This window comes from Salvelinus sp. IW2-2015, linkage group LG15 (genome assembly GCF_002910315.2).
Source record: "Salvelinus sp. IW2-2015 linkage group LG15, ASM291031v2, whole genome shotgun sequence".
In the NCBI taxonomy this organism is placed as follows: Eukaryota; Metazoa; Chordata; class Actinopteri; order Salmoniformes; family Salmonidae; genus Salvelinus; species Salvelinus sp. IW2-2015.
Window position 1 is genome coordinate 10,997,217 of NC_036855.1, and position 23,963 is coordinate 11,021,179.

Sequence of the window (23,963 nt, forward strand, 5' to 3'; positions counted from 1 at the left end):
GTGGGCATTAATGTGGAGATTCAGGTTCCCTGTAGAGAAAACGCAGACAGTGTTCTTTACCAGGAGGAAGGTGGGAGATGAGGTTATATGGGAAAAACTTGGACTATACCCAGGTTCCTTGAGGTATACTTTGACACTAGACTAACCTGAGCACAACACATTGAGAGAGTTGTGGGAAAGTGTAAGAAGGTGCTAAATGTGATGGCTGTCTGACAGGGAAGGAGTGGTGGGTTGGGTGTTCCTCATTGATCCGATCTGTAATAGACTATGGCAGTATAGCGTATGGTTCGGCAGCCCGGACCTCATTGGAAAGGCTAGATGTCATACAGGAGCAAGGATTCAGAATATGTAGTGGGGCGTTTCGGACCTCCCCAGTGTCTGCACTACAGGTGAAGATGGGGGATATGCCATTGCAGATTAGGAGACAGCAGCAGGCAATTAATTATTGGGTCAACCTACAGGGACATGGGGTGTCTCATCCTGCGAAAGGGATTTTACAGGCACGCTGGGAACATGAGCAAAGACAGAACACAAGCTTTGGGTGGGTGGGTAATACCCAGGCGAAGGGGATGGGACTGTATGTAAGGGAGTTTAGTCCAATGGTAGCTATTCCTGTAAATCCACCATGGCTACTCCCGCCTCCAGTAGTTGATCTAGAAGTGTTGGAGAGACTACAGAAAGATAGGGAGGGTGTTGATCCATCTGATTTGTTTAAGATACACAGTATGCAGACGTATCAGGATTTTGTTGCCATTTACACAGATGGTTCAAAAGATCCAAGGACAGGACGTACTGGGTCAGCATTTGTAGTGCAGTAATGTGGGGTGGACGTCAGGAAATGTATAACAGGTCATCTAGCTGTATATATGGCAGAGCTGATGGCCATACTGTTGGCCTTGCATTGGGTGGAGGAAGTCAAGCCAGACAGAGTAGTTATTTGCTCTGATTCATGTGCAGTGTTAGAGTCTCCAGTCCAGCTCACGTAGCAGACAAGACCTGCTTTATGAGGTGCTACAAACCCATGGCAGGATTAGACAGATGGGTTACAGATAAGATTTACTTGCGTCCCAGCCCATGTGGGGGTGGAGGGGAACGAGGCAGTTGATTTACTGGCTAAACAAGCACTTAGTAGTGGGGATGTTGATGTTGTAGTTTCAACGAGCAAGGCAGAGACAAAAAGCCTGATATGGACAGTGATGGTGTAGAGATGTCAGGAGCAGTGGAATAGAGATACTAAGGGCAGGCATTTATTTCAAGTACAAAGGAAAGTCGGGGAGGGGAGGACGGCAGGAAGGGACAGAAGAGAGGTGGCTATTTTTACAAGATTATGGGTGGGACGCAGCCAGTTGAATAAGACCTTAAATGTGATAGGAAAGCATCCAAAAGGAAAGTGTGATTATTGCCAGGAAACAGAGACCGTGGAGCTGGTATTGCTACAGTGTGGGCAGTATCAGAGGGGAAAAGAGAGGCTGAGATCTATGAGGGAGGAGGGGATACAGGAAATTGATTTAAAGAGTATTTTGAGTAGAACATCATTAGATATAGTCTCACATATGTTGTTATATTTTTTAAGAGCAACGGGACTGACAGGTAGGATTAAGTTTCTCCCTGTCCCTGGCTCACACTCCAGTACAGTAGATGGCGGTAATGCACCATCACGTTGGATGCCAACCGCCGTAAACCTCACCGAAGAAGGAGGAGGAGCCTCGGACGACTATCTAGCAGCGCTAGCAGTTAGCAAGGTATGTAGCTATGTGATTTTACAACGCAAAGATCCCCTCAAATGTCCCCAAAATATGCCAAAATGTTTCATGCAATTGCGTAATATGTATGATTAAAAATGTGTGTTGATGCAGAGAGACCAAACTAGTTAACGTTAGCTAGCTACAGTACTAGTACAATATCGGCAATATTAGCCAGCTCGACTGATTTATTATGCTCCAGCTAGCAAAGAACCGTAGCAAAGATATTTAGCATAACTAGCTATTAACACTGGCTAGCTAGTGAAATGACAGCAGACTCAGGTGCCTCATTACAAATTGCGGTTAGCTAGTTATCGTATTGAATGAATCCACAGACCTCACAGTCAGCTCAGACTGGCAGAAATGATAGCCTGCTGAGTTCCCCTTGGACCCTCTCTCGGTGACTGAGTTAAACTGTACTCCATCAGAACCCATATAACCTTGTTTTACTCAAATTATGTTTGTGAACAACGTACATGTAAACGAACACTGTATAGTCTCAACACATGGGTAAAATTATACATTTGATATCATGGATGGTCTCCTTGCATCAATAGCTCTATACATTTTTATCTTATTTGAATTTGACAACCTACTGGTTTTACTTTCAGCTGTAACCATGGTGATGAAGTCATCAGTAGAGGATGATGATGTAGGATGGGGACTGGGTGTCCCAGAGAAGATGAGGAACAATGCAAACTGGGTGGACATTACACATGAATTTAAAGGGGCATGCAAAGGTACAAACTCAGTGTGCGTGTGTCTGTCTGTGTGTTGTTACATGCGTTAACACTGTTTTTCAGGATGTGCTGATGATTTGAATTGTGTCTCGGGGGTTTATGATTCTTGTTCCTCACATTTGTTTGCTGGACAGTTCTGAAATGCCTTCCCTGGTAAATCAGGTTTCTCATCAAAAGATTGGTGTAAATCTGCAGAACCAGTAAAAGAAAGGCCAAAACAGTAAAGTAAATCTTAATGTAGACCCAGTGATTTCAGCCCTGTGGGAATTTGGTGCCACCAGTCTGAAATGCAAGCTGGATGGTACAGGTTAGTTAGCATGACCTGCTGACCCCATTGACAACAGCACATGACTAAGTAAACATTTTACTTAAGTGGAACTTAGGATTCACACCTTAGTCAAACTCCTGTTTGAGGATGAGTTCCTGTGTACCTCTTCATACATACCGGTGTTATACACTGTACTACTATTACACAAATATACTGCTCTGGCTTTTATCACTATAGTTCAGATGACTGAGTACTCTTGTATTTGTTTTCTCGTGTTGTATTTACAGAGCTCAACCTTGGGGAGTTGCTCCATGACAAGTTGTGAGTATGAGTGTTTCTGTTTGTTTCTCACACTCTTCTCTAGGCCATTAATTCAAATGTGTTGTGTTAGTGAAATACTGAAGTGCTGCAATATACATGCATCTATCTATAACTAGACAACACGCACACAGCTTTAGGTCTTTTAATGGCAGCGTTTTCAGCAGGTTTGGCCTGTTCGAGGCTATGTCTGCAATTGAGATGATGGACCCCAAGATGGACGCAGGGATGATTGGCAATCAGGTCAACAGGAAAGTCCTCAACTTTGAACAGGCAGTCAAGGTATGGCTCTGATTCCTGGAGTTTCAGACTGTGAAATGAAAATGTTGGTTTTATGTTGAACCTTTAGTGAGGTGCATTATAGTCCATTAAGACTCTCCCTCACCTTTCCTTTTCCTCTCTGTCGCTCGCGCTCTCTTCTCCTTTTTTGTCTCTCTCCTCTCTTGCTCTCTCTAGGATGGTGCTATCAGAGTGAGGGACCTCAGTCTTCCTGAGCTGATTGGGATCATGGACACCTGTTTCTGCTGCTTGGTCAGTTGTATTTCCTTATCAATACCAAACTGCATCAACCCACTATGCATAATAATTACCAATCAAAACAAACGTAAGTACTTTTAAGATGTGTGTGTTTGTGTGTGTGTAGATCACCTGGCTGGAGGGTCACTCCCTAGCCCAGACAGTGTTCACCTGCCTCTACGTCCACAACCCCGACCTGATAGAGGACCCTGCCCTCAAGGCCTTCACTCTGGGCATCCTCAAGGTGTGCGACATCGCCCGCGAGAAGGTCAACAAAGCCGCCGTGTTCGAGGAGGTAAGCCGTTTGGTCTCTTTGGGCTTTTGCACGGAACACATTCACACTCTATCACTCACACACTCTGTCATGCCAAATAAATTAGCACGACACCACCAACAGATACGGGACCAGGTTAACACAAACTGTCTCTATACCTCCTATAGTCCCATCTATGGGACACAGTCAAACTACAGTGCATTCGGAAAGTATTCAGACCCCTTGACTTTTTCCACATTTTGTTACGTTACAACCTTATTCTAAAATAGATTACATTGTTTTTCCCCCCTAATCAAATTACACACAATTCCCCATAATGACAAAGCAAAAACAGTTTTTTAGAAATTTTTGCAAATTTATATACACTGCTCAAAAAAATAAAGGGAACACTAAAATAACACATCCTAGATCTGAATGAATGAAATATTCTTATTAAATACTTTTTTCTTTACATAGTTGAATGTGCTGACAACAAAATCACACAAAAATTATCAATGGAAATCAAATTTATCAACCCATGGAGGTCTGGATTTGGAGTCACACTCAAAATTAAAGTGGAAAACCACACTACACGGTTGATCCAACTTTGATTTAATGCCAACTCCTGGACAGTCTGTGGTGCAACGTGGCGTTGGTGGATGGAGCGAGACATGATGTCCCAGATGTGCTCAATTGGATTCAGGTCTGGGGAACGGGCGGGCCAGTCCATAGCATCAATGCCTTCCTCTTGCAGGAACTGCTGACACACTCCAGCCACATGAGGTCTAGCATTGTCTTGCATTAGGAGGAACCAGGGCCAACCGCACCAGCATATGGTCTCACAAGGGGTCTGAGGATCTCATCTCGGTACCTAATGGCAGTCAGGCTACCTCTGGCGGCACATGGAGGGCTGTGCGGCCCCCAAAGAAATGCCACCCCACTCCATGACTGACCCACCGCCAAACCGGTCATGCTGGAGGATTGTGCAGGCAGCAGAACGTTCTCCACGGCGTCTCCAGACTCTGTCACGTCTGTCACATGTGCTCAGTGTGAACCTGCTTTCATCTGTGAAGAGCACAGGGCACCAGTGGCAAATTTGCCAATCTTGTGGTTCTCTGGCAAATGCCAAACGTCCTGCACGGTGTTGGCGCTGTAAGCATAACCCCACCTGTGGACGTCGGGCCCTCATACCACCCTCATGGAGTCTGTTTCTGACCGTTTGAGCAGACACATGCACATTTGTGGCCTGCTGGAGGTCATTTTGCAGTGCTCTGGCTGTGCTCCACCTGCTCCTCCTTGCACAAAGGCGAGGTAGCGGTCCTGCTGCTGGGTTGTTGCCCAACTACGGCTCCTAACGTCTCCTGATGTACTGGCCTGTCTCCTGGTAGCGCCTCCATGCTCTGGACACTACGCTGACAGACAAGCAAACCTTCTTGCCACAGCTCGCATTGATGTGCCATCCTGGATGAGCTGCACTACCTGAGCCACTTGTGTGGGTTGTAGACTCCGTCTCATGCTACCACTAGAGTGAAAGCACCGCCAGCATTCAAAAGTGAACAAAACATCACCCAGGAAGCATAGGAACTGAGAAGTGGTCTGTGGTCACCACCTGCAGAACTCTCTTTATTGGGGTTGTCTTGCTAATTGCCTATAATTTCCACCTTTTGTCTATTCCATTTGCACAACAGCATGTGAAATTTATTGTCAATCAGTGTTGCTTCCTAAGTGGACAGTTTGATTACACAGAAGTGTGATTGACTTGGAGTTACATTGTGTTGTTTAAGTGTTCCCTTTATTTTTTTGAGCAGTGTATATATAAAAAATGAAATCACATTTACATAAGTATTCAAACCCTTTACACAGTACTTTGTTGAAGCACCTTTGGCAGCGACTACAGCCTCGAGTCTTCTTGGGTATGATGCTGCAAGCTTGGCACACCTGTATTTGGGGAGTTTCTCCCATTCTTCTCTGTAGATCCTCTCAAGCTCTGTCAGGTTGGATGGGGATTGCCACAGCACAGCTATTTTCAGGTCTCTCCAGAGATGTTCGATCGGGTTCAAGTCCGGGCTCTGGCTGGCCCACTGAAGCACATTCAAAGACTTGTCCCGAAGCCACTCCTGCGTTGTCTTGGCTGTGTGCTTAGGGCCGTTTTCCTGTTGGAAGGTGAACCTTCGCCCCAGTCTGAGGTCCTTAGCGCTCTGGAGCAGGTTTTCATCAAGGATCTCTCTGTACTTTGCTCTGTTCATCTTTTCCTCGACCCTGACTAGTCTCCCAGTCCCTGCTGCTGAAAAACATCCCCACAGCATGATGCTGCCAATTAAATCTTGGTTTCACCAGACCAGAGAATCTTGTTTCTCATGGTCTGAATCCTTTAGGTGCCTTTTGGCAAACTCCAAGCGGGCTGACATGTGCCTTTTACTGAGGAGTGGCTTCCGACTGGCCACTGCCATAAAGGCCTGATTGGTGGAGTGCTGCTGAGAATGTTGTCCCACTGGAAGGTTCTCCCATCGCCACAGAGGAACTCTGTCAGTGACCATCGTGTTCTTGTTCACCTCCCTGACCAAGGCCCTTCTCCCCGATTGCTCAGTTTGGCTGTGTGGCAAGCTCTAGGAAGAGTCTTGGTGGTTCCAAACTTGTTCCATTAAAGAATGATGGAGGCTAGTGTTGGGGACCTTCAATGCTGCAGAAATGTTTTGGTATTCGTCCCCAGATTCGTGTCTCGGACCTCTATGGACAATTCCTTCGACCTCAAGGCTTGGTTTTTGCTCTGACATGCACTGTCAACTGTGGGACCTTATATAGACAGGAGTGTGCTTATCCAAATCATGTCCAATCAGTTTAATTTACCACAAGTAGAAACATCTGAAGGACGATCAATGGAAACAAGATGCACTTGAGCTCAATTTCTAGTCTCATTGCAAAGGGTCTGAATAAATATGGTATTTCTGTTTTCTTATTTGCAAAAATGTCTAATAACCTGTTTTCTCTTTGTCATTATGGGGTATTGTGTGTAGATCGCTAAGTAAAATGTTTTACTTGATACATTTTAGAATAAGGATGTAACTTAACAAAATGTGGAAAAAGTCAAGGGGTCTGAATACTTTCCGAATGCACTGTATGTCCACTATTCCTCCTAGGTCTTCTGATCTGAAACAACGCTTAGTTCTAGGTATAATATTTAAGATCCTGTTCTATGTCCTGTCTCTAGGAAGATTTCCAGGCCATGACGTACGGCTTCAAGATGGCCAACAATGTGACAGACCTGCGGGTTACAGGTGATTTTCATGTGGTGACTTAAGTTCCATGTTTGGCATTGCAGGTATAAAATAATAATGTAGTGATGTGTGTGTGCCAAGTTAACTTTATACATGTCAATGGCACCAACAGGTATGCTAAAGGATGTGGAGGATGAGTTACAGAGGAAAGTTAAGGTACATGCATACTACTGTCTTCACCATCCACTTACACGTGAACTCACAACCGATGCGAATACAGCTAACAACTGAACACGACTAGACTCTGGCAGAGTGACAAAATACATTACTAAATAATGTATCTGATACTTAGCTGAGATGGCCGCTAGTGTATACAACTGTGCCACTAACATAACTCCACAGCTCGTCCGTCACGCGTTCTCCTCTTCCTCGCTCTCCTTACCCTCTTTTTTTCCCCCTCTCTCCTCCTCCTGTAGAGCACACGCAGTCGCCAGGGTGAGCAGCGGGACCCAGAGGTGGAGTTGGAGGTAAGACTATCAGTTACTCTGTCTGAGTATATCAACCAGTCCACCCCATCTCTCTCATCCAATAGATGCAGTAAAGCTGTCAATGGAACTCAAACCAAACAATAGAAATGCATGGGGGAAAAGATCCTGAATCTCCTAACTGCCCCCCAGTAAAATGTGCCTACATTTAGAAACAATAGCCTATGTGTATTCCACACTATGTTGAGGTAAACATCTCAGTATAAAGCTGGTATGGATGTCAACCCCAATACATGTTCATGTCAGCGTCACCAATCAAATGCATTACAGTTAAAAACTACTTCGACTACCACCACTGATTTCTGTATGCTAGCTATGCTACCAGCTTATAAGAACAGGAGTTAGCATTTAGCAATTACTTCTTCTAAACCTGAAAAGGAACAACTTCTAAATGTTATACAGCGAAAATAGCCAAATATCAAAATCGGACTTTAGTATCCCCTTTTGGGCCTGTTGCAATACATCAATCATGACGGCTATGACATATCTATCCACTTTGTTAGATTTGTTGAATGTTTGCCAATCCGGCATCCCCCTTCTATCCCCCACGGTTTGACCTCTTTACTGCATCTATGGCCAATCTCAAATCAACCCCTAAACCTTATGCACTTGTGGAGATCTATGGAGGATTTGATAGGTGTTAGGATAGGAGGGATTCTCACCATATTGCTATCAGAGGACAACTTATCTCTACATCCAATTCTGTCAGAGTGCATAGGCTGTAGTGTAGGGGTCCATTTGGGATTAGCAATATCTATTACCCCTGCCTATTACCCCTGAGGCAGCCTTTCATTGAGACAAGCCTGGAATTTGCAGCTAGAAAAAAAGGGGAAAAAACACCAATCCCCCAAAATGGAGAGGTAGATGGTCGGAATCAACATTTTATGACAGAGCTAAATCTGTGTCCCTAGTGCCTACAAAGATACTGAGAGTACAAAACATTAGGAACACCTTCCTAATATTAACAATTTGCCGGGGCATGGACTCTAAGAGGTGTCGAAAGCGTTCCACAGGGATGCTGGTCTTGTTGACTCCTATGCTTTCCACAGTTGTCAAGTTAGCTGGATGTCCTGTGGGTGGTGGAGCATTCTTGATACACAGGAAACTGTTGAGCATGAAAAACTTAGTAGCGTTGCAGTTCTTCATAAACTAAAACCGGTGCACCTGGCACCATAACCCTTTCAAAGGCACTTAAATATGTTGTCTTGCCCATTCACCCTTTGAATGGCACACATACACAATCCATGTCTTAATTGTCTCAAGGCTTAAAAATATTTCTTTAACCTGTCTCCTCCTAGTCATCTACACTGATTTGAAGTGGATTTAATAGGTGACATCAATAAGGGGATCATTGCTTTCACCTGGTCAGTCTGTCATGGAAAGAGCAGGTGTTTCTAATGTTTTGTACACTGTATAGTGTGTGAGTGACTTGTTATTAACCTGTTTCTCTGCCTCCTTTCTCAGCATCAGCAGTGTTTGGCACTTTTCAGTCGGATCAAGTTCACACGCCTTCTACTGACAGCGCTGATCGCCTTCACGAAAAAAGAGGTACACAAATAAAATGTATTCATAAAGCCCTTTTTACATCAACAGATGTCACAAAGTGCTTATACAGAAACCCAGCCTAAACCCCAAAGAGCAAGCAATGCAGATGTAGAAGCACACCACACACTTTTAGCTTAGCTTTACTAAAAAAGGAACAAATGGTTGATTTATTTGATTGAGCATGTGATGTCATGTTGGCTCTGTCAGACCAGCTCAGTGAGTGAAGCTCAGAAACTCATGCAGCAGGCGGCAGATCTCCTCCCAGCCCTCCGCTCCAGCATCGAACATGGCATTCAGTCCCAGAACGATACTACTAAAGGAGGTAACACCCACACACACTCCACAATGGCACCTAGGCCCAATGTGTTACTCACTACCATAAAATGAATGCTACTCTCACTTAGAAAAACTCTAACCGCAAGTGAACCACTCACAGTTCTGAACGCTGACCTCCTCCCTGCGTTCCAGATCACCCGATCATGATGGGGTTTGAACCACTTGTGAACCAGAGACTACTGCCCCCCACCTTCCCACGCTACGCCAAGATCATCAAAAGGGAGGAGATGGTCAACTACTTCAGCAAGCTCATCGACCGCATTAAGACCGTGTGCGAGGTCATCAACACAACTAACCTACATGGAATTCTGGTACTACATCTGTAAATACTACAAGAATAATTTTGACAATACTATTGTACTTCAACATTACATTCTGACAATACTTCTATAATGGTTTGCCTGTTCGAGCATTTATTAAAGGTTGTAGTAATGTCGTTTTAATATTCTGCTTTCAGGACTTTTTTTGTGAGTTCAGTGAGCAGTCCCCCTGTGTCCTCTCCAGGTCTCTGCTGCAGGTAAGGAACATTCTCCCTCATGATTGGTGCATCTGGACAATTCTCTGATCCAGTTCTGATGAATCCCCTCCCTGTCTCTAGACAACGTTCCTGATCGATAATAAGAAAGTGTTTGGGACCCAACCAATGCACGACATGATCAAAGATGCTCTGAGGTACTTTGTCAGCCCACCAGTGCTCTCCTCCAAGTAAGTCATAGAAGATTGGAGTGCTTCTTTCTATGGCCCTACCTTCAAATGCTTTAGAAATGCATCCTGCCTTAGAAGTCATTAGAGCTCTGAATTGGTATTTGTAATATGGTGGCAATCTTGCGTTCAAATATCTCAAGGAAATAAGGATGCATTTCTGAGGTATTAGAGTTCTACCTCTGTCTTTGGAACTGACTGATCCATGCACTGCCTCGGCAGGTGCTGCCTGTATAATAACCACCAGGCCAAGGACTACATTGATTCCTTTGTCGCACACTGCTCGAGGGTAAGTCACCTGGCTGCGTTCCAATACACCTCTATATTAATGCCACAATCCTTCATTAGCATAAGGGGAAATGTAACCACTCAAATGCATAGATGAAGCTGTGGCTCTGACAGTCCTTGATATCAACATGATAGTTGTAAACATAATGTTTCCAAACAATGGAGTAAAACAACCCTGGACTGTTTCCCTGCAGCCCTTTTGCAGTCTCATCCAGATTCACGGACACAACCGCGCTCGGCAGAGAGACAAACTAGGCCACATCCTGGAGGAGTTTGCCACACTGCAGGATGAGGTGTGTGTGTGTGAGAGAGACCGTATGAGTATGCATTGCTGTTTAGCTATGTAAATTATCTAATGTGTGTGGGTGTGCTCAACTGTATGTTGCTGTTCTCCTGTGGTTGACTGGTGTGGGGGCGCCCCCTGCAGGCTGAGAAGGTGGACGCAGCGCTGCACAGCCTGCTGATGAAGCTGGAGCCCCAGAGACAGCACCTGGCCTGCCTGGGGACCTGGATCCTCTACCACAACCTGCGCATCATGATCCAGTACCTGCTCAGCGGCTTCGAGCTGGAACTCTACAGCATGCACGAGTACTACTACATCTACTGGTGAGTGTGTGCCGTAAGAAAGTGTGTTCCATATGTACACTTGACCGATTTGTGCCGTAAGAAAATATGTCCGGTGTTCACTTGATTGAGGTATGCTTGACTGAGGTGGTGTGTAGGTATTTGTCAGAGTTCCTGTATGCATGGCTCATGTCCACTCTGAGTCGGGCAGACAGCTCTCAGATGGCTGAGGAGCGCCTCCTGGAGGAGCAGCAGAAAGGACGTAGCAGCAAGAAAACCAAGAAGAAGAAGAAGGGTCAAGGAGGTCAGGATTAAATCATACATTATTTACATTGAATTTAATCCATCTGGTACTACACTGCCGCCACCCAGCCATAACATGCTCCTCAATAAGAATGTGTTTTCGCCTGCAGCTCGGCCCCTCAGCAGAGAAATCACCATGAGCCAAGCCTACCAAAACATGTGTGCTGGCATGTACAAGGTAAGTGTACACATGTACTCTGTCCTGGCTCCGTTGCAGTCCCATTTTCTATCAAGACTACACACACACACTGAACTCCTGTCTGTTGGTCCAGACTATGATAGCCCTGGATATGGACGGAAAGGTACGGAAGCCGCAGTTTGAGTTGGACAGCGAGCAGGTGCGCTACGAGCATCGCTTTGCCCCCTTCAATAGTGTGGTCACTCCCCCGCCAGTCCATTACGTTCAGTTCAAGGTACAGTAGTATTACCAACCATTGCTAGCTCTGATTGTATGCATGTGTTCATGCATCTGTTGTGCATTCCAGGTTGACTTAAATTGCAGACATGCTGCACAGAATCGCTCAGGAATTACATGTTATAGCGGAGATTAAAAAGACGACCTGTGCCTCTCGGTTTATGTTGGCTGTAGGAGATGTCTGATCTGAAGAAGTACAGTCCTCCTCCTCAGTCAGCTGACCTCTACATGGCAGCCAGTAAACACTTCCAGCAGGCCAAACTGATCCTGGAGAACGTCCCCAGCCCTGACCCAGAGGTCAGTAAGCCTTTTAACCCCTAATAGTGACAGAGGTTGTGCCTCAAGTTTGAGTCTAAATGTGAGGTTTTTTTGCGTTGCTGGTTGATGCAGGTGAATCGCATCCTAAAAGTGGCCAAACCCAACATTGTGGTCATGAAGCTACTTGCCGGCGGGCACAAGAAGGAGACAAAGGTAACAACAATGCGAGGAGCAAAACGCACTACAAAATATTTTGGGAAATTGAAACATTGTGATCAAATGGTACTCCCCATTTCTAGGTACTACCGGAGTTTGATTTCTCCACTCACAAGTACTTCCCTGTGGTCAAGATCATCTGAATCAGAGCCCTGCATTACTGACAACTCGTACCCACCTCCCTGACCCGGTCTCCGTACACCAACTTTTTCCATCTGCGTAACTGTGGTCGCTATGATAGGACAGAGGGAGACAGTGTCTGAAGTTGGTTGACCAGGACAAGATCATCCTTTACACAATTGTCTTTTTGGTAAAGGACTACAAATACCAGACATCCCAAAGGACAGAAGAACTACATCCTTTACAATACCAAAAACAAACTTGTCTGACTATGGTATTAAAATGATTTATTTTGTCATCCTTCTGTGCTACATTTCCTCAATAAAAAAAACAGATTATTTAACAGTAAGTAACAATCTAAATAGAAAAAAAATCAAACCTATGTTCAACCATAATTTCCATTTGAGTCGGCTATAATAATAAAAAAAATCGTATTTGAAACATTTACAGTAGGGGGTCTGCCTGGTGCACAGAGGCCACTTTTACCAACAAGTTACAAAATAGTTATTCTATGGTGAGCAGGACACATGCCCATCAAGCTTTGACTATGCAGGGTTGAATGATCCCTGCAAATATTTCAAATTATAAAACAAAAACCTTATTCACATTGTCATACAGCATGACATCTCATTTTCTATTGGTTTATGAAACTACTGTAAGAACTGCTAAGTGTAACTAACTGCACATCAAGGCTAAAGAGTGAATCGGAGTACAGTTCTCTAACAGCACGATCTGGGTTATCACATACAAACTATCATTTCATCCATGGTTATAGCAGTTCTGAGATCCAAAGTCTGTTTTCCCGACAAAATATACATTCACTGCAGAAGACTTAAGTATATTAAGGCGAACCGTGAGATGCTTTCACTGAAAGAGCAGAAGTCTTACACAGACGGTAGTCTTGACAACAGTTCTGTTGAGGAGCTGTAGTCCCTCCCTGGTTCGGTAGTAGATTGTGAATGGAGGAGGGTCTTAGCTCCCACCTTTCTCCAACCACCTAACAAGACCAAAAATTAGATATATTTATATCACTAAAACAGACTGTGTGTGTGTGTTACCTCAGAACTGAGCGAGCTCTGCCTGTTTGTCAGCCTCAAACTCTCCTTCGTTCTCGTCGTCTCCGTTGTAGTCCGCCAGCTCTTCCTGCATTTCCCGTTCAGCCTCCTTATCTACGAGTGAATACATCAGCATCTTTACTATACATTAGAGCTGGGATGATACACCGACTATACCAATCACTTATCGCAGGCATTTTGCTGACATCGTTCATTACGATAAGTAGCCTTTACTAGAGAAATGTGCAGTTTGGTTAGGACCCCCCCCCCCCTATACGAGTGTGACGTTAGGACCCCCCCTATACAAGTGTGACCCACCTATGTTCTCAGCCATCTGGTTCCGTTGGTCTGGGTCGACCCCGCCCACTATCGGCTTGTCTGCGTCGTAATCCTCCTCAGGATCCTCCACCTTCTCCTGACCAATAGGAGCCTCTTCTTCCTTCCACTGGCTAAGCTGAATGTCATCAGCACCAGGGTCGGCATCTGGAGGGGAAAAAGATTGGCGTCCGTTTCCATTTCTCACATCTTTGACTCTGTAAAGGCAAAAACCTTGGCAATACTAGGTTTCACTATTTCCCATTTTAGATACTTTCACATAATTATGGCGGGACAAACTGGCTTATCCTCCCTGGACTTGTGGAACATCTGGTATGGAGGAGGTTATACAGTTTCTGAGATGGTGGGTGCATGGTTGAGGCTGTGCGAGTCATACCCTCTATCTGAGGCTCTCCTCCGTGTGTGTCCATCACCTCCAGCTCCGTGTCCTCGGTCAGGTTATTTTTCTGGTGCTTACTGGCCCCCTCTACAGGCCCCGGTTGGTCCCCCTTAGCATCAGCGGAGGGCAGGGACTCTTTAGGGGATAGCGCAGGAGTGTCGAGAGCTAGACAAAGGGCAGCATCCAGTTCGTATCAGACAACATACACATGTCAGCCTCTCAGAAACAAAACTACCAATTCAATACGTGTTGTACTTGCCTAAGGGGTAATGGTGAATATGACTGTGGTATAAATGGTGTGTATGTAATGTCATGTCAAAGATGAGTTGATAAAGAAGTGGGAGAGCTGGTATGAAATTGTCTTATTGGCCCAGATCCTTCCACCCTCAATGAGAGCAGCCATCTTGGCCTGTACCTTTGTCTACTGCGATCTCATTGGTCTCCAGCTCTAAGGTTTTGAGGTCCACTGCAGGACCTTTGGCCGCTGATGGTTCAGGGGCGTGGCCGTGGACAGGAGTGGTCTTAGTGTCGTCCAGCCCTGCCTTCCCAGGCCCCTCTTTATCTGACACGCCCACCTCAGTGGAGGCAATTTTCTGTGTGGGTGCTGCATTTGTCTGCAGGGAAAATACAGTTAGTTGTATCAATTTCATACCATCTTGTGTATTTTTTATTTAACAAACAAAACCACTAATGACATAGTGGAAAGAAATTGTATTAAGTCATACGACAAATTGTGCTTAAACTAATAACACAAATGATTGTATTTTTCCTTGTCTATTTTGAATACATAATTTAAACATTCACAGTGTAGGTTGGAAAAAGTATGTGAACCCCTAGGCTAATGACTCCTCCAAAAGCAAATTGCTGCACTGTCGGAACTAGAAGCACAAACATTTCGCTACACCCGCAATAACATTTGCTAAACCAATAAAATTTGATTTGAATCAGGAGTCAGCTAACCATGCCTTGAACAAAAGATCTCAGACTTGCATAATGTTGGAAAGGGTTACAAAAGTATCTCTAAAAGCCTTGAGGTTAATACAGTGAGGGAAAAAAGTATTTGATCCCCTGCTGATTTTGTACGTTTGCCCACTGACAAAGAAATTATCAGTCTGTAATTTTAATGGTAGGTTTATTTGAACAGTGAGAGACAGAMWAWCAACAAAAAAATCCAGAAAAACGCATGTCAAAAWTTTTATAMRTTGATTTGCATTTTAATGAGGGAAATAAGTATTTGACCCCTCTGCAAAACATGACTTAGTACTTGGTGGCAAAACCCTTGTTGGCAATCACAGAGGTCAGATGTTTCTTGTAGTTGGCCACCAGGTTTGCACATATCTCAGGAGAGATTTTGTCCCACTCCTCTTTGCAGATCTTCTTCAAGTCATTAAGGTTTCGAGACTGACGTTTGGCAACTCGAACCTTCAGCTCCCTCCACAGATTTTCTATGGGATTAAGGTCTGGAGACTGGCTAGGCCACTCCAGGACCTTAATGTGCTTTTTCTTGAGCCACTCCTTTGTTGCCTTGGCCGTGTGTTTTGGGTCATTGTCATGCTGGAATACCCATCCACGACCCATTTTCAATACCCTGGCTGAGGGAAGGAGGTTTTCACCCAAGATTTGACGGTACATGGCCCCGTCCATCGTCCCTTTGATGCGGTGAAGTTGTCCTGTCCCCTTAGCAGAAAAACACCCCCAAAGCATAATGTTTCCACCGCCATGTTTGACGGTGGGGATGGTTTCTTGGGGTCATAGGCAGCATTTCTCCTCCTCCAAACACGGCAAGTTGAGTTGATGCCAAAGAACTCCATTTTGGTCTCATCTGACCACAACACGTTCACCCAGTTGTCCTCTGAATCATTCAGATGTTCATTGGCAAACTTCAGACGGGCATGTATATGTGCTTTCTTCAGCAGGGGGACCTTGCGGGCGCTGCAGGATTTCAGTCCTTCACGGCGTAGTGTGTTACCAATTGTTTTCTTGGTGACTATGGTCCCAGCTGCCTTGAGATCATTGACAAGATCCTCCTGTGTAGTTCTGGCTGATTCCTCACCATTCTCATGATCATTGCAACTCCACGAGGTGAGCTCTTGCATGGAGCCCTAGGCAAGGGAGTTTGACAGTTCTTTTGTGTTTCTTCCATTTGCGAATAATCGCACCAACTGTTGTCACCTTCTCACCAAGCTGCTTGGCAATGGTCTTGTAGCCCATTCCAGCCTTGTGTAGATCTACAATATTGTCCCTGACATCCTTGGAGAGCTCTTTGGTCTTGGCCATGGTGGAGAATTTGGAATCTGATTGATTGATTGCTTGCTTCTGTGGACAGGTGTCTTTTTTACAGGTAAGAAACTGAGATTAGGAGCATCCCCTTTAAGAGTGTGCTCCTAATCTCAGCTCGTTACCTGTATGAAAGACACCTGGGAGCCAGAAATCTTTCTGATTGAGAGGGGGTCAAATACTTATTTCCCTCATTAAAATGCAAATCAATTTATAACATTTTTGAAATACGTTTTTTCTGGATTTTTTTGTTATTCTGTCTCTCACTGTTCAAATAACCCTACCGGATTAGAAATTATAGACTGATCATTTCTTTGTCAGTGGGCAAACGTACAAAATCAGCAGGGGATCAAATACTTTTTTCCCTCACTGTAAGTCCACGGTAAGACGAAGTGCCTATAAAAGTTCAGCACTGTTGCTACTCTCCCTATGAGTGTCCGTCCTGCAAAGATAAATGTAAGAGCACAGCACAGAATGCTCAATGAGGTTAAGAAGAATCCTAGAGTGTCAGCTAAAGACTTACAGAAATCTCTGGAACATGCTAACATCTCGACGAGTCTACGATACATAAAACACTAAACAAGAATGGTGTTCATGGGAGGACACCACGGAAGAAGCCACCGCTGTCCAAAAACAACATGGCTGCACGTCTGAAATCCGCAAAAGAGCACCTGGATGTTCCACAGTGCTACTGGCAAAATATTCTGTGGAACTAAAGTTGTGTTGTTTGGAAGGAACACACATTACTTTGTGGAGAAAAGGCAAAGCACCAACATCAAAACCTCATCCCGACTCTAAAGTATGGAGGGGAGCATCATGGTTTGGGGCTGCCTTAGGGCCTGGACAGCTTGCTATCATTGATGGAAAAATTAATTCCCAAGTTTATCAAGACATTTTGCAGGAGAATGTAAGGCTATCCATCTGCCAATTGAAGCTCAGAAGTTGGGTGATACAACAGGACAACGACCCAAAACACAGAAGTAAATCAAGAACAGAATGGCTTCAACAGAAGAAAATACACCTTCTGAAGTGGCCCAGTCAGATTCCCAACTGACCTCAAGAGCAGTTCACGCCAGACATCCCAAGAATATTGCTGAACTGAAACAGTTTTGTAAAGAGGACTGGTCCAAAATTCCTCCTGACCATTGTGCAGGTCTGATCCGCAACTACAGAAAACATTTGGTTGAGGTTATTGCTGCCAAAGGAGCGTCAACCAGTTATTAAATCCAAGGGTTCACATACTTTTTCCACCCTGCACTGAATGTTTACACAGTGTTTTAAATTAAAATGTATAATTGTTTGTTTTATTAATTTAAGCAGACTGTTTGTCTATCGTTGTGACAGATGAAGATCAGATCATGACCAATTCATGCAGAAATCCAGGTAATTCCAAAGGGTTCACATACTTTCTCACCACTGTGTACACACACACAGGTCAGCCAAGCTATACTGCATGATGTTCAGGGTCTTTTATCAGTGGTGGATAGATACAAATGGTGAACTAAACTCGGTACGTCAGATTATGGAAATTGTGTTGGGACTTTTGCCAGGCAGCCACTGTTCAGGGTCATGTCGGGTAATGTTCTGATTGTGAGTCAAATCCCTGGATGTACTTAATGAGTGAGCCAGTTAATGGGGGATAGGTAAGGTCTACGACAGGGTTCCCCAACGTGCGGCCCAAATTATTTTCTTTGGCCCCTCAAGTTGAGCAAAACATTTTGTTATAGCACCAAATGATTTTAAGTTTGTTCAAGTATTCCCACGCGTAATAGATAAGACGTGATTGTATACTAATGTAAGCAAGAGGTGAAATATATTTTGTCAAATATGATCCGTTTGGGCTTCTTGCGGTCAATTTGCAGTCTACAAACTATTGTGTTCCGACCATCCGGTCAAGAAAAACCTCGTCCCACAGCTAAATCTAGCTGATGATCCCTGGTCTACAATGTGAGTGTTGAACATGGTTACTGGTTTACCTGGGAGGACACTGCTGGGTTCTTCATCTCAAGTTTCTTTTGAACTTCCCGCTTGGCTGCAGCCACCTTTTCAGCACAGTCCTCCCTCTGTGCTAGTATCTGAGTATTACACTGAGTCCTACACAAACACCACATGTTATTACTTGCACATTAAGATTTGATAAATGACCTCTGACAAGGTCACATAAGACCCTAAAAGTGTGATGCATGATTATCTGTCATACACGCTCCATAAATGGCTGGACTGTGTATAATAGAGGGCCTTACATGTCATAGGTGAGTTTTTTGTTCAGGGTGTTCAGATTGCCTTGGCAACTCTGGAACTCTTTCTGAACTTTACCCAGGTCCTCATTTAGCTCATTTAACTGACCTGCAGAGACAAATTCACAGGTAGTATTAAGTCCTGACTGGGGGAAAAAAATAATCAACTTTGGTGGATATTAAGAGAGTGAGAATTCACAACACTGAAGACAGAAAAGAGACAGGTAGGCAGAAGCAACAAAAAAAGCATCTTACTTTTCAGGTCCTGTATTACTTTGGTACTGGAGGATATATTTATCAGTTGGCTTGCCTAAAGGAAAACAGACATGACTCTTTTTTTATCTGTGACTGAACCCAGATGGTACTCAGATGGTCACAATTCCCTTTCCATGCTGCCATGGTATCACACCTTTACTGGGAATTCACACACAAACACTCCATAAACAATAGGTACACTGATCTACGGATGAAGGAACCTATCTGAGTGAGGGAAACTCAGGACTGGCTACCAGCAAGGTGGCGTATACAGTATGGTCAACTCAGTACAATCCTTGATCACAAAGAAACTGATAGTACTAATTTTAGAGGCCACATCTTGGCAGTGTATTTTTTTACATTATCAAGCCAAATTCCTGCAATTCTACAAATTTCTACATGGAGCTGAGAAGAATGTTCAAAACTACAAAGTGAATTTCCTGCAATTCTACACAGTTTGCCATGGAGCTGAGAAACTGTTGCCGTTTTAAAGCAAATGTCCTGCAATCCAATGCATTTTACCATGGCTAATGCGGTGATCTTTTACTCAAACATAAAATCAATACTGCAAAATTACTTGTTTTTGGAATTTTAAAATCTCAAAGATTATTATAGAAAAATATATAGGTAAATTATCTTTTCTACATATTTCATCTCTGGTTTTAGTCATTTAAGTTTACAGTGTTTTTCCAGTCTGAAAATGTATACTTTTTTATTACACTGTTGGGATTTTTCTGCCATTGAAAAGTCCATAGCACTGATTCAATGACATTTAGAATATACAAATGTGTTGATCACACTTTTCACTTTGCGTTGTCCTGAGGGTTGCGTGTTGATGAACAACTGTGTGTGTGCAAGTTAGAAGTGGTGTTGTGCTCAGGTGTGTATTATGCGTCCATCTATGATGCAGTGCTCAGGTGAGTACACTCCAGTACAGTAAACTACCTTTTCCTGGCTACAGGTGTTGTGGACTCCCTCCAGCCTCTTGTTCAGGCTCTGCATGCGGCTGCGCTCCTCTTTCAGTCGCTGAATCTCTTCCTGGAACTCGTTCTTCTTCACCTCCACTGCACCACGCTCTGACGCCGCCCGACGCATCTGCGCCTCCAACTCGTACAGCTTTGTCTGCCCGCCACCACAGCACACACAGGGTGTCACAGGGTCAGAGTAGCATCATTCAAAACAAAGGCTTGGAGATTCAAACCCTGTTCTTTAAACACTTAAGCGGTACAAAATTAGCTTACTCATTCTGCTCTCTGTGACATGGCCCTTGTTCTAATCACATACTTCAGCTTACCATATTCATGGTAAACAGCTTGCCTTTCTCTACAACTTCTCCAACTGGCTCGGCCTTGTTTCCAATCCACTTCAAAAACACGGACTGTAACCCTGGGATTAGTTTATGCCCTTCTCTAAACCTAAACCCCAGCCATTACTTACACCCCCCCCCCTCCCACTGTAAACAACAGATTAACTATATTGGTTTAGTTATAAAAATATTTGATTAAAGATCACACACCTGTAACTCCAAGTTCCGTGAGTTTGACACCCAGTAGTTGAAACCCAGGACGAGGACACAAGCGATCAGAGCACCAATCATAAGAGGAGGAGACCGCCCCCCTCGACGACCATTACCCAACCCCCCCATTGCCTCCTGAAGACGAGAGAGAGTGAGAGACATTGGTTAAACACCTAAAAAAAGAGCCCTAGTGACCACAGGGCGTAAAATATATCACGCAGTTCAGTGAAAGGTTAAAGGGATACTTGAGGATTTTGGCAATGAAGCCTTTTATCTACTTCCCCAGAGTCAAGACATACTCGTGGAGGTCTCTGCGTGCAGTTTGAAGGAAGTTGTTAACTAGCGTTAGCCCAATGACAAAGTCTATGGTAACTGCTAACATGCTAGTTTATACGATGGACTTCGTCATTGCGCAAACGTTAGTTAGCATTGACTTGCAAAACTACCTCTAACTTCCTTCATACTGGATGCAGAGACAACATAAAAATTGTATCCATGAGTTCATCCAACTCTGGGAAACTAGATAAGGGGCTTCATTGCCAAAATCCAGAAGTATCCCTTTAAATCTGGGTGTCTATAGTCCTTGGTGGGTGTGCTGTGAAATAGGTTTGGGTAGACCTTTTTTACATTAGTTCTTTGCAGAAGGTTTCGGGTTTCTTGCATGTCATAAGCTGTGTTGTGCTCAGGTCTGTACTGTGTGTCTGCCTCTCAAGTTAGTCAATGCAAATAACTGGTACAGGAACAGCTTTATTGTCAAGATCACTATTGTTAGTATCCGGGATTATAGGGAGCTGATAATGCATGAAACCAACTCAACTGGAAGAGCATGCAAATCATGCTTCACGATTAACAAATTACCTACCTCTGTCAAAACATATCTACATCGGTAATGATAGCTATCCGATTAGCTAGCTAACAATACTGCTAATGGGGCTTGCTCAAACCACGGTAATGTCAGGAGAAAGTAGGCACCTCACCATACTGAATATAAACGCAACATCTAAAGTGATGGTTCCATGTTTCATGAGCTGAAATAAAAATTTCAGAAATGTCCCATATGCACAAAAAGTTAATCTCTCAAACTGTGCACACATTTGTTTACATCACTGAACATTTCTCATTTACCAACGATAAATCATCCAACTGACAGCTGGGGCATATCAAAAGGCTGATTAAACAGCATTATCATTACACAAGTGCACCTTGTGCCGGGGGCAATAAAAGGCCACTAAAATGTGCTGTTTTGTCACAACAATGCCACAGATGTCTGAAGTTGAGGGAGCGAGCAATTGGCACGCTGACTGAAAATGTCCACCACAGCGGTTGCCAGAGAATTGAATGTTCATTTCTTTACCATAAGCCTCCTGCAATGTAATTTTAGAGAATTTGGCAGTATGTCCAACCGGCCTCACAACTGCAGACCACGTGCAACCACACCAGCCCAGGACCTCCACATCCGGCTTCTTCACCTGCGGGATCGTCTGAGAACAGCCACCCGGACAGCTGATGAAACTGTGGGTTTGACCAACCGAAAAATTCTGAAACCGTTTCAGAGAAGTTCCTCTGCATGCTCATAGTCCTCACCAGTCTTGACCTGACTGCATTTCGGTGTCGTAACTGACTTCAATGGACAAGTGCTCACTGGGACACTGGAGAAGTGTGCTCTTCACAGATGAATCCCAGTTTCAACTGTACCGGGCAGATGGCACTCTGGCGTCGTGTGGGCGAGCAGGTTGCTGATGTCAACGTTGTGAACCGAGTGCCCCATAGTGTCGGTGGGGTTATGGTATGGGGTGCCATGAGCTACGGATAATGAACACAATTGCATTTTATCGATGGCAATTTGAATGCTCAGAGATACTGTGACGAAATCCTGAGGCTCACTGTCGTGCCATTCATCTGCAGAGAACACCTCATGTTGTTTCAGCATGATAATGCACAGCCCCATGTCACAAGGATCTGTACACAATTCCTGGAAGCTGAAAATGTCTTCCACTGGCTGCATACTCACCAGACATGTCACCCATTGAGCATGTTTGGGATGCTCTGGATCGACGTGTACGAAAGTGTGTTCCAGTTCCTGCCAATTTCCAGGCACTTCGCACAGCCATTAAAGATAAGTGGAACAACGTTTCACAGGCCACAATCAACAGCCTGATCAACTCTATGTGAAGGAGATATGTCACGCTCCATGAAATAGTGGTCACAACAGATACTGACTGGTTTTCTGATCCACGACCCTACTTTTAAAAAGGTATCTGTGACCAACCTATGCAGATCTGTATTCCCAGTCATGTGAAATACGTAGATTAGGGCCTAATGAATTTATTTTAAATTGACTGATTTCCTTATATGAGCTGTGAAATTGTTGCATGTTGCGTTGATATTTTTGTTCAGTGTACATACTACAAGGACAGTAAAACAACCAGTTGAGCGAGTAAGAGACTCATAACCTCGTACGAACCATCCTGAGCTCGCGAGCTCACATTGTTTCGCGTCAAGGTATCCGCGAAGTCAGAATGGTTTGTACGAGACTAAGCGCCTTTAGCAGTAGCTGATTAAACTCAACGATATGGGTTATTGTGTGGCCTAATGTATTGGTCGCTAATTAGGTCAGATTAATCTGATTTGTTTAAAGTAATTAGAAAACACTGATCAGACATGATAAAAAAGCCTATTTTTGAATAGTTGGGAGAACAGACAAATGAGTTACCTAGTTATGTGGCTAAAACAGCAAACGTTAGCTAGCGCTTAGCTAAGCATGATGTAGCCTAGTTAACGACGTTAGTAGCTAGCTAGAATATAATATCTGGACATGGTTACAACTTTAGCTTAGCTAACTATATTTTGAATCAGTGAAATGTATTCTGAAAAGTGAGGGTAACACGGGGCAAATCTCAGGACATCAACATATGAGTCTGCCTCTGATAAATAACTATGTGCCACTGATTCATGTACAGTAGCCAACCTTTATGCTAGCTAACAGTTAAGGCTAGCTAGCGTAACTAGTTGTTGATAAATCTTACCTGATAGCCGCTTCACTGTTTAAGCAAGGATATGTTTTGACAGTGAATGGTCCGTCCACTTTATAAGCTAGCTACGAGACTCTTTACATAGCTAGTTCAATTAATATTCAGCACTGTTGCAGTCTGATTTCCATTCTCGTTGGGAGGGGGAGGAAGCTGTGATGTTTAGCTGGCTTGCTTGAAAACGCGGAAGTGGAGTCAAGTGATGCCAACACTGCAACAAGGGTTAGTACTATTCGATTTCCTTGGGACGTCCACAGCTTACTTCAATTGGGTAACCTCCGAGTGGGTACGTACCCAATATCCCGGATACCACCGATCCTGCTAAAAGTAGCAGGCAGCCATCTTTGGAAGCTGTATCAGCCCTTCTCTGCAAGTAGTAGTCCTATTGAATGTGTATACAAGCACGTTAGAGACAAACAAAACAAGAAAATGGCATGGATGCCAAATTGAAAGGACATACTTTATCAACTGTACCTTTAGTACAATCTTCTTTTTTTTTTTTTTACTTTTCCTCCCACACATTTTGAGGAGATTA

At 44.1% G+C, this 23,963-nt stretch overlaps 2 protein-coding genes across 3 annotated transcripts; one reads left to right on the forward strand and one right to left on the reverse strand.

The window, feature by feature from the left end:
* Positions 1-1,648: 1,648 nt before the first annotated feature.
* On the forward strand, positions 1,649-12,642 carry naa35 (N-alpha-acetyltransferase 35, NatC auxiliary subunit). 2 transcript variants are annotated; one of them, XM_024002588.2, is made up of 23 exons: positions 1,649-1,742; positions 2,354-2,482; positions 3,038-3,071; positions 3,233-3,350; positions 3,525-3,599; positions 3,712-3,879; positions 7,046-7,112; positions 7,225-7,268; positions 7,529-7,579; positions 9,062-9,145; positions 9,350-9,464; positions 9,611-9,789; positions 9,936-9,995; positions 10,077-10,183; positions 10,403-10,469; positions 10,663-10,761; positions 10,896-11,074; positions 11,191-11,336; positions 11,446-11,513; positions 11,608-11,748; positions 11,925-12,047; positions 12,141-12,221; positions 12,308-12,642. In XM_024002588.2, the coding sequence occupies exons 2-23, from the start codon at positions 2,362-2,364 to the stop codon at positions 12,365-12,367; spliced, it is 2,187 nt and encodes a 728-aa protein (XP_023858356.1). In that variant the 5' UTR covers positions 1,649-1,742; positions 2,354-2,361; the 3' UTR covers positions 12,368-12,642. The 2 variants fall into 2 exon arrangements, with proteins under 2 accessions (XP_023858356.1, XP_023858357.1); XM_024002589.2 differs by having other exon boundaries at positions 3,236-3,350.
* golm1 (golgi membrane protein 1) lies at positions 12,615-23,771 on the reverse strand. The gene is made up of 11 exons (XM_024002590.2): positions 23,426-23,771; positions 20,400-20,534; positions 19,829-20,005; positions 18,884-18,938; positions 18,635-18,737; positions 18,368-18,485; positions 14,530-14,728; positions 14,112-14,279; positions 13,718-13,882; positions 13,403-13,513; positions 12,615-13,341 (listed from the first exon to the last, which is right to left on the reverse strand). The coding sequence occupies exons 2-10, from the start codon at positions 20,526-20,528 to the stop codon at positions 13,404-13,406; spliced, it is 1,224 nt and encodes a 407-aa protein (XP_023858358.1). The 5' UTR covers positions 20,529-20,534; positions 23,426-23,771; the 3' UTR covers positions 12,615-13,341; position 13,403.
* Between the last annotated feature and the right edge of the window lie 192 nt (positions 23,772-23,963).

Coding starts and splice junctions, on each gene's coding strand:
- golm1 (XM_024002590.2), bottom strand. CDS start 20,528: ATGGGGGGGTTGGGTAATGGTCGTCGAGGGGGGCGGTCTCCTCCTCTT. Junction 20,006..20,399: donor CACGGAACTTGGAGTTACAG/GTGTGTGATCTT, acceptor GGTGGCGGGCAG/ACAAAGCTGTACGAGTTGGA. Junction 18,939..19,828: donor ACACCTGTAGCCAGGAAAAG/GTAGTTTACTGT, acceptor GTTTTCCTTTAG/GCAAGCCAACTGATAAATAT.
- naa35 (XM_024002588.2), top strand. CDS start 2,362: ATGGTGATGAAGTCATCAGTAGAGGATGATGATGTAGGATGGGGACTG. Junction 9,146..9,349: donor TCGCCTTCACGAAAAAAGAG/GTACACAAATAA, acceptor TGGCTCTGTCAG/ACCAGCTCAGTGAGTGAAGC. Junction 10,762..10,895: donor TTGCCACACTGCAGGATGAG/GTGTGTGTGTGT, acceptor CGCCCCCTGCAG/GCTGAGAAGGTGGACGCAGC.